Source organism: Sapajus apella, unplaced genomic scaffold (assembly GCF_009761245.1).
Source record: "Sapajus apella isolate SASKATOON/1434 unplaced genomic scaffold, GSC_monkey_1.0 scaffold95, whole genome shotgun sequence".
Lineage (NCBI taxonomy): Eukaryota > Metazoa > Chordata > Mammalia > Primates > Cebidae > Sapajus > Sapajus apella.
In genome coordinates, this window is record NW_022437035.1 from 1199171 (window position 1) to 1208358 (window position 9188).

A 9188-nucleotide genomic window follows, 5' to 3' on the forward strand; every position below is an offset into this window, starting at 1 on the left:
CCTTCCTTCCTTCCTTCTTTCTTTCTTTTTTGAGACAGAGTCTTGCTCTGTTGCACATCACTGGAGTGCAATGGTGCCATCTCGGCTCACTGCAACCTCCACCTCTCGGGTTCAAGCTATTCTCCTGCTTCAGCCTCCCCAGCAGCTGGGATTACAGGCGCCCACCACTGTGTCCAGCCAATTTTTGTAGTTTTAGTAGAGACAGGGTTTTACCATGTTGGTCAGGCTAGTCTTGAACTCCTGATCTCGTGATCCATCCGCCTCGGCCTCCCAAAGAGCTGGGATTACAGACATGAGCCACCACACCCGGCCATCACTTTAATTTCTAATGGCCCATGGGACCCAGGCCCAGAGAGCAGGAATGGCTTGCTTAAGACTTGCCGAAGTCCCAGAGCGCCTCAGCTTCCTAGGCCACCATCCTTACCCTGTCTTCCACAGCTGCCTGAAAGTCACATGAGAATGATGCACACTGAGACCTTGTGTCCTTTAATCACTGCATTTCATTTTAAGTTTGGATAATAAACCTGGTCTCAGCCTGAGCCTCTGCTTCTAACTCAAATGTGTGATTTATTTGACTTTCCTCTGTCCCAACCCTGGTCTTGATCTCTATCCAAAAGACAATCCCCCTTCCCAGGCCCTGTGGATCAGCTTCTCCCTGATGTTTGCCAGTAGTGAAATTAACCAACGTGGCTAAGTGCGGTGGCACATGCTCATAATCCCAGCACTTTGGGAGGTCCAGGTGGTGGGATTGCTTGAGTCCAGGAGTTCAAAAAAACTTTTTTTTGAGACAGTCTTGCCCTGTTGCCGAGGCTGGACTGCAGTGGCACGACCATGGCTTACTGCAACCTCTGTCTCCCGGGTTCAAGTAATTCTCCTGCCTCAGCCTCCCAAGCAGCTGGCATTACAGTCATGTGCCATCACACCTGGCTAATTTTTGTATTTTTAGTAGAGACGGGGTTTCACTGTGTTGGCCAGGCTGGTTTTAAACTCTGGACCTCAAGTGATCTGCGTGCCTTTGCCTCCGAAAGTGCTGTGAGCCACTGCCTGGATCCAACAAAAATTTTTTTTCAGAGACAGGGTCTCACTTTGTTGCCAAGGCTGCAGCACAGTGGCACAACCATGGCTTACTGCATCCTCGACATCCCAGGCTCAAGCAATAGTCCCTCCTCAGCCTCCTAAGAAGCTGGGACAACATGCGCACCACAGCACGCCCAGTTAATTGTTTTTTGTACAGACGGGGTCTTGCCATGTTGCCCAGGCTAGTCCTGCACTCCTGTGCTCAATGGATGCTCCTACCTCTACCTCCCAAAGTGCTGGGATTACAGGTGCAAGCCACTGCACGCAGCCCAAAAGAATTCTTTTTTTTAATTAGCCAGGTGTGGTGGTGCATAACTGTAGTTCTAACTACTTGGGAGGCTGAGGCAGGAGGATTGCTTGAGCCTGGAGTTCAAGGCTGCAGTGAGCTCTCATTGACCCACAGCACTCCAGCCTGGGCAACAGAACAAGACTCTGTCTCTAAGAACACACAAAGAAACCCAAAACAAAACAAAACATTTCCTGTAGCCTTCTAATTCTTGGAGAAAGTAAGTATCTGACAGCATAAGGCCCAGCAGCATTCCACATTCGGTGGCTGTAAGCATGGCGACCCAGCAGTTGGCTGCGTTGGCCTCCCAGGACATGACCCTTACAGTTAGTCATGAGTCTTGTGTCGCTCCTGAGGAACTGGTCGGGAGGAGAAAATCTAGACAGCAGCTCTCCTGGTCAAAACCCAGTCATTCAGGAGCCTAAATGCCATGCCTAGGTGCCTGGCTGTAAACTGTTGGCAGGAATGGAGTGCTCTGATGGGGTGTTTTCGAATAACATTCTGGCTGCTGCTGGGGGTTGGACTGGAAGGCAGCCAGGGAGGAAGCAGGGAGATTTGATATTGCAGTAATCCCGGCCAAAGGTGACTTGTGAAAAGGGGCAGGTAACTGAAGGGGCAGGAGAATGTGGCCCCTCTCAGTCTGGAGAGAGCTGCTGCACTAGGCCAGGAAGACACTTCTGCGGGGGATGGGCCTTCCTTCAGTGGGCACCATGGGATTGGGTGCGGTGGCTCATGCCTGTAATCTCAGCACTTTAGGAGTCTGAGGCAGGAAGATCACTTGAGCCCAGCAGTTGGAGACCAGCCTGGGAAACATAGTGACACCCTGTCTCTACAAAGAAAAAAAATTGAAAATAAAAATAAAAAGTAATCAGACGTGACACCTGTGGTCCCGGCTACTTGGGAGGCTGAGGTGGGAGGATCACTTGATCACTTGAGCCCTGGAGGTCGAGGCTGCAATGAGCTATGATCATGTCACTGACTCCAGCCTGAGCAACAGAGTGAGACTCTTATCTCAACAAAGGGGGCAGGTGGGAACCATGGGGACCAGGGCAGCAAGGCTATTGTCAAGTTTCCAGTAACCATCCTCTTGCCAACGGTCTTTCTCTCTATCTTGGATTTAGGGTTTTCCTACCTTGGGAGGCTCCCTCGGGAAATGTGAGTGTCATCGCCACAGGCCTCAGAAGCCCTAGAGTTGCCGTTGAATAGTGGATAGGAAGTTCTGTGCAATGCTAGGCACTGTTAGAAACCTCTGGTTAGGCCTCGCAGGGCCTCAGCCATCTGGGGGAAGGATTGCTGGAGTGTAATAAATATGACTCCAGTGGCTGGGGAGGGACAGCTCATTCCTCCATGAGGTGTGGGGCTGGCAGCCTCTCGGGCAGCCAGCCACTCTTCCTCTCTGGCCTCCATCCTGGGCACTGGGCCCTGGCACTGGGCAAGGAGGCTGCTGCACCTCCTTTCTTCTCTTCCCTTTTAGTGGGAAAGATACCCGCAGCCTAGATTCCCAGGAAGGAGAGGTGAGAGAGCGGACGCGCCACTGATTGGCACAAAGTTCTCTGGAGCCAACCGCTGAGCGAGGAGGGCATGGCCGGGCTCGGGCTCCCGGTGCCGAGCGGCTCCGCAGGCTCAGTAACCCAGCAGTTCCTGCCCAGCCCTCACCTACCTGCTGTCCCAGCCCTGCCGTGCAGTCTACATCTTCGCCAAAAAGAACGGCATCCCCTTCGAGCTTCACACCCTGGAGCTGACCACAGGTTGGCAGGGCAGGTGGCCCAGGGGATATTGACACCGATCCCCGCCTGTCCCCGCTGCTTTTAAGTCAGATCAGGAATGCAGACCAACAAGAAGAATCAGACTTTCCAGTGTGGCATCTATTTTACTTTATTATTTTTCCGTTTTGGAGACAGGATCTAACTCTGTCACTCAGGCGGGAGTGCAGCTGAACAATCATGGCTCACTGCAGCCTCAAACTTCCAGGATCAAGTGATCCTCCTGCCTCAGCCTCTCAAGTAGCTGGGACTACAGGTGCCCACCGACGTGCCTGGCCAATTTATTATTATTCTTGAGAGGAGGTCTTGCTATGTTGCCCAGGCTGGTCTCGAACTCCTGGGCTCAAATCTTCTTGCCTTGGCCTCCCAAAGTGTTGGGATTACAGGCATGAGCCACCATGCCCTGCTGGTTGTCTATTTTAATAGAGGCATGATCTTTGTGTAGTGAATACAAAACGTTCTTCAAAATACAGGTTAAGAGGGAACAGAGCAGGTGCAGAGGAGGGTAGGGGAATGGAGTGGGGCCAGAATATCTTCACCCCATGTGCTTGGAAAAAGCAATGAAACTGCCTCCTTGTTTCCTAAGTGAATAGTCCCTGTCTACCCCTGCCTGGTTTCTTCTTCTTCTTTTTTTTTTTTTCTTGTTTGTTTTGGACAGGGTCTCACTCGGTAGCCCAGGCTAGAGGGCACTGACATGATCCTGGCTCAACCTCTCAGGCTCAAGCTGTTATACTGGACAGAGCGTAGAAAGTTGGCACTAAGACAAAAGTATGCCAGATTGCAGGGTCATTTATTATGCCAGCGACCACAGAGGACTCACGTCTCTCCACCTGTGGCATTGAAAGGAGGGTGCCAGGACTTTTTATACCCGAAAAACCGCCTTGGGAGTGGGGGTGAGGAGTGGGGATGGGGATGAAAAGGCTTCAGACATTCCGAGGGCTAGTGGATTCTGTAAATCATCTCCTGGGCAGAGACGAGGGCTCCGGATATTCCAAGGGCCAGGGGACTCTTGTCATTCCGTTTGTGACTTAAGTGTTTTACAGAAGTCAAGATAAACATTTGTTTACACATTATCTGGGTAAGGTGGAAATCACAGACCTTAGTTACTTATTACAAGTCGCAGGGGCCAAGATGGCATTAGTTTGGGCTGCTTAGTCTGGCAATTGCCGGTGGGCAAAGGCTAGCAATTCTGGCAGTTACTGATAAAAAAAAGTAAGCAGCTTTACATAGTGGGCAGTTTGCAGAGCAAACTAGCAGTTTTATTTACAGTAGCCAAGGCCAGCAGTTATTGTGAGGAGAATGGGGCAGCCGTTACAACTTATTTTTAAAAAACAGTTTTTTCTTTTATAAAATGATGTTGTTCAGGCTCTAACTCTAGGCCCGCTACAGCACAATATCACAAAGCGATCCTTCCACTTCCTCCCCCCATGTAGAGTAGCTGGGACTCTACCAGGCATGCCACCATGCCCGGCTACTTATTATTATTATTTTTGATATGTGCAGAAAGGGGATTTCACCAAGTTGACCAGGCTGGACTTGAACTTCTGAGCTTAAGTGACCCGCATGCCTCAGCCTTCTAAAGTGTTGGGATTACAGACATGCATCACCATGCCAGGCCCAGGGTCTCTGCCACTTTTTTGTATTTCTTGCCATTCTTCTGCTTTTTTTTTTTCCCCCTGTATCGGACTTGCTCTATCCCATGGGGTTCTCATCCAGCTGAAGGGGTTACCCCTAGAGGCTGGAGGGCCGTGTGGCAGGAGGCCAGTACCCTCACCCGGAGCTGCAGGGTTTGCTGGTCTGGCTGGCCTAGAGAGATGCAGCTGGAGCCGAATTCAATGGCGGAGCCAGGGCTATAACTGAGCAGTAGGGCAGAGAGCAGATCCAGAGCCCCTGGGCAGGCCAGAAGGAGGCCCCTGCTCAGTTGAACCTTCCCAACTGCTGCCCTTGGTACAACCAGCTGGAGCCACCTGCTGCAGAACCGGGGCTGGACACAGAGGCAGTTTGTGGAGGGAGAATGGGCAGGGTGTGCATGCCCATTCTGTAGAAGGGCAAAGAGGCCCACGGGTAGGCCTGTGATCAGACTGCAGCCTGGCTTGACTGAGGCCCTCCGATCCAAACACACTAACCAGGCACCTAATGCAGCCTCCAGCACAGGATTGGGGTGCTGGAAGTGAGTCAGGCCTGGGAGCCCCCAGTGGGGAGGGAGCCTTGAGAGTCTGGCATAGAAAGGAAGAAGAGCTGAGCCACTGGAGGCTGCATGGCTGAACAGGGCAGGGATTCCCAGCAAGAATGAGGTTGGGCTGAGGGCTGGGACATGTCTAGCAGGGACTCTGGGGTGTCGACAGGTCGCCCAGCTTGGTCAGCAGGGCCTAAGTGCCCAGCTGGGATAGGAAGCTAAAAACGTAGTACTCTCCTTCCTTCTGAGAGTTGGGTAGTGGTGAGGAGGCCTGGAAGCAGATTGAGTCCTGTGGCCTTGTGCAAGCCCCTTCCCTCCTCCAGCCTCAGTTTCCTCATTTGTACAATGCAGGAGGGTACTTCTACAGCCCCTCTCAACCCTGGGAACCTCTGCTTGCCTCAGCCCATTTTTCGTCTTGGGACTTGTGCAGGGCACACAATCCATGATCCATCCATCAACAGTGAGCAGACAGACAAGGCTAACTGGCCCCACAAGGCCCGGCAGCAGCCCAGGGACCTACTACCTCTCAGCCAAGGTGAAGGCCTCGTCTTTCAAGGCTCACACCTTCCTTAGGGGGTTCACCTGGGCAAAGGCATCACTGTGCCGCTGGCCTGCGGGGCAGATCAGTGAGGTGAGTGGGGAGTACCCTGAGTTCTCTGAGGTCTGTGCCCTCCCCCACCCCAAAATCCCAGTACCAGCGTTCTGAGGCCTGTATCTGAGAGGCATCAGGGAAGAGGAGGCCTCTCTGCTAGTCACTGGATCACAGACCCTGACTCATCAGTGGTCCACCCTTCCTGTGTCCAGCTCCTTGAAGCAAGGGTCAAGGACAACTCCCTGGAGCTGCCATTCACCCTCCATCCCCAGCCAGTCCCATCCATAGGTCAGACCCCTCTAGCCTCCTCCTGGGCTCTAGGCTGGCCCGTGTTATTCAGCTTCCTGTCCCAGCTGGGCACTTAGGCCCTGCTGACCAAGATGGGGGGCAGTAGCAGTTGGAGTGAGAAGTGGGTAGGGATGGCTACTGCACTGGGGAAGCTTTGTGTGAGGGTGGTGGGGAGCCATGGCAGGCTTTATGCAAGGGAGGGTATGGGCAGATTGAGATTGCAGAAGGATCCCACTGGTTGCCTTGTATGAGGACCCAGGGAGAAGAGGAGGCTGTCCGTGTCTGAGTAGGAGATGAGGCTGCTGGTGGCCATGAGTAGAAAGGGGTTGGCAGAGATGAGCAGAAATCCAAAGGACTGGTGATGTTAGGATGAGGGTGGGAACCAGGATGGGCTTTGGGCAGACCCTGACCCCTCTCTCTGCCTGTTGGCCCATCAGATGATAATCCCTGTGTTCCTGGGTGACTCAGTGCAGCCCAAGATGTTGGCAGCCACTTTGGCTGAGCTGGACAAGTTCCTGCAGACCAGGCCTTCCTTACTGGGTCCCATATCTCTGTGTCTGACTTGGTGGCAATCATGGAGCTCATGCATGTGAGTGCCATGGCTCGCTGGGCAGGGGCGTGTCCAGGAAGGGAGCTGACATCCCAGCTCACGTTGTCTCTTCTGGCTGTGGGACCCTGTGTGAGTCACTTCTCTGAGCCTCAGTCTCCTCATCTATAAAATGGGGCTTTACAAACCCCTCACCGCAGAGATGTTAAGAGGCTTCCAAGGCAAAATTGGGGGATCATCTTGCATGGGTTTAGTGGGATAGTTTTCTGGGCTTTGAAGTCACTTCTGTATCTACTTAAATTGCTATAGTTGTCTTAGTGCATAAATGGCTTCTGGCTGAGGCAGGTGAACCCCCAAATTAGGACTCAGCTGGTGGGGAGGCTCTTGGCTTTACTCAGGAAAGAATTCAAGAGTGAGCCGACAGACAAAACTAAAAGCAAAGTAAGTTTAGAAAGCAACAGTGTACTGCAAAATGGCTGCTCCATAGACAGAGCCGGGCTACCCCATAGGCAGAGTAGCACTCCAGGAATGCTGGCTGTTTATTCCCACCGTTAATCATATGCTAAATAAGGGGTGGGTTATTCATGAACTTTCTGAAGCCATATAAGGTCATTCCTGGGTTATCGCCATGGCATCCTTTGTAAACTGTCATGGCCCTGGTGGGTGTATCTTATGCAAATGCATTATAATTCTTAATCCAAGCTGGTTTTGGGTCATTCTTTGTAATTGTTATGTCCTGTTTTAATCAGCAGGGTTTTAACCTGTGCTTGGAAAAGTCCTGCTGTTCTCCTACCTCACAGGGATATGCCTACTGCCAAAGGAGAGACAGAATTGTCTTTCTGTTCTCTCCATAGGAAATATTATAAAATCACTGTCACATGAAAATGTGATCAAAGAGTCTGCAGCCAAAAAAACATGGGGAGGCAGAGTTTTGTGTGTTTTTTTAGATGGACTCTCGCTCTGTCACCAAGGCTGCAGCATAGTGGCGCAATCTTGGCTCAGTGCAGCCTCTGCCTCCTGAGTTCCAGCAATTCTCCTGCCTCTGCCTCCTGGGTAGCTGGGACTACAGGTGTGCATCACCATGCCTGGCTAATTTTTGTATTTTTAGTAGAGATGGGACTACAGGCGCACACCACCCTGCCTGGCTAATTTTTGTATTTTTAATAGAGATGGGGTTTCACCACGTTGGCCAGACTGGTCTTGTTGTACTGGACCGAGCATAGAAAGTTAGCACCAAGACAAAAGTATGCCAGATTGCAGGGTCATTTATTATGCCGGTGACCACAGAGGACTCACGTCTCTCCAACCTGTGGCGTCGAAAGGAGGGTGCCAAGACTCTTTATACCCAAAAAACCACCTTGGGAGTGGGGGGGGTGAGGAGCAGGGATGGGGATGAAAAGGCTTCAGACATTCCAAGGGCTAATGGATTCTGTAAATCACCTCCTGGACGGAGACGAGGGTGGGGGTCTCCTGACATTCCAAGGGCCAGGGGACTTTTGTCATTCTGTTTGTTACTTCAGTGGTTTACAGAAGTCAAGATAAACATTTGTTTACACATTGTCTGGCTGGTGATAGAAGTCACAGATCTTAGTTACTTATTACAAGACACAAGAGCCAGGATGGAATTAGCCTGGGCTGCTTATTTTAGTTATTACCGGTAAGCAAAGGCTAGCAATTCTGGCAGTTACTGACAAGAAAAGGTAAGCAGCTTTACATAGTTTGCAGAACAAACTAGCAGTTCTATTTACAGAAGCCAAGGCCAGCAGTTATTGTGAGGAGAATGGGGCAGTCTTGCAACTTATTTAAAAAACAGTTTTGCATTTTATAAAGATGGCGTTGCTCAGGTTCTGGCTCTAGGCCAGCACAATATCACAGTCTCAAACTCCTGACCTCAGGTTATCTGCCCGCTTTGGCCTCCCAAAGTGGTAGGATTACAGGCGTGAGCCACTGCACCCGGCCGAGGATAGAGTATTCTAACAGTGAAGGTGTCTGGCACTTCGTAAAAATGTCAGGACTTTTTTTCCTGGAGTTTGTGGTGTTTGCCTGCTTTTCAAAATTTGTCATTCCTTTTATTAATCTAAATTTTTATTTTATAGAGAAAAAAATTACTCATTAGTGTTGATGATGCCCTGGTTTTCTGTTCAGCTTTGTTTTCCAAACAACTCTTCACCCAAGACTCAATCCTCCCCTCCAGCTCTTCACCCAAGACTCAATCCTCCCCTCCAAGTCTTCACCCAAGACTCAATCCTCCCCTCCAACTCTTCATCCAAAACTCAATCCTCCCCTCCCTCCAAATCTTCACCTAAGGCTCAATCCTCCCCTCCAACTCTTCACCCAAAACTCAATCCTCCCCTCCAACTCTTCACCCAAAACTCAATCCTCCCCTCCAACTCTTGACCCAAGACTCATTCCTCCCCTCCAACTCTTCACCCAAGACTCGATCCTCCCCTCCAACTCTT

At 51.1% G+C, this 9188-nt stretch overlaps 1 protein-coding gene across 1 annotated transcript in view; it reads left to right on the plus strand.

Annotated features, from left to right (window-relative positions):
• The first annotated feature begins 1638 nt into the window (after positions 1 to 1638).
• Positions 1639 to 9188, plus strand: part of GSTT2B (glutathione S-transferase theta 2B) — a 17665-nt gene continuing 10115 nt past the window's right edge. The window contains 3 exon segments of the mRNA XM_032256599.1: positions 1639 to 1661; positions 2999 to 3124; positions 4340 to 4410. Of these exon segments, the coding sequence (XP_032112490.1) occupies positions 1639 to 1661; positions 2999 to 3124; positions 4340 to 4410 (220 nt within the window).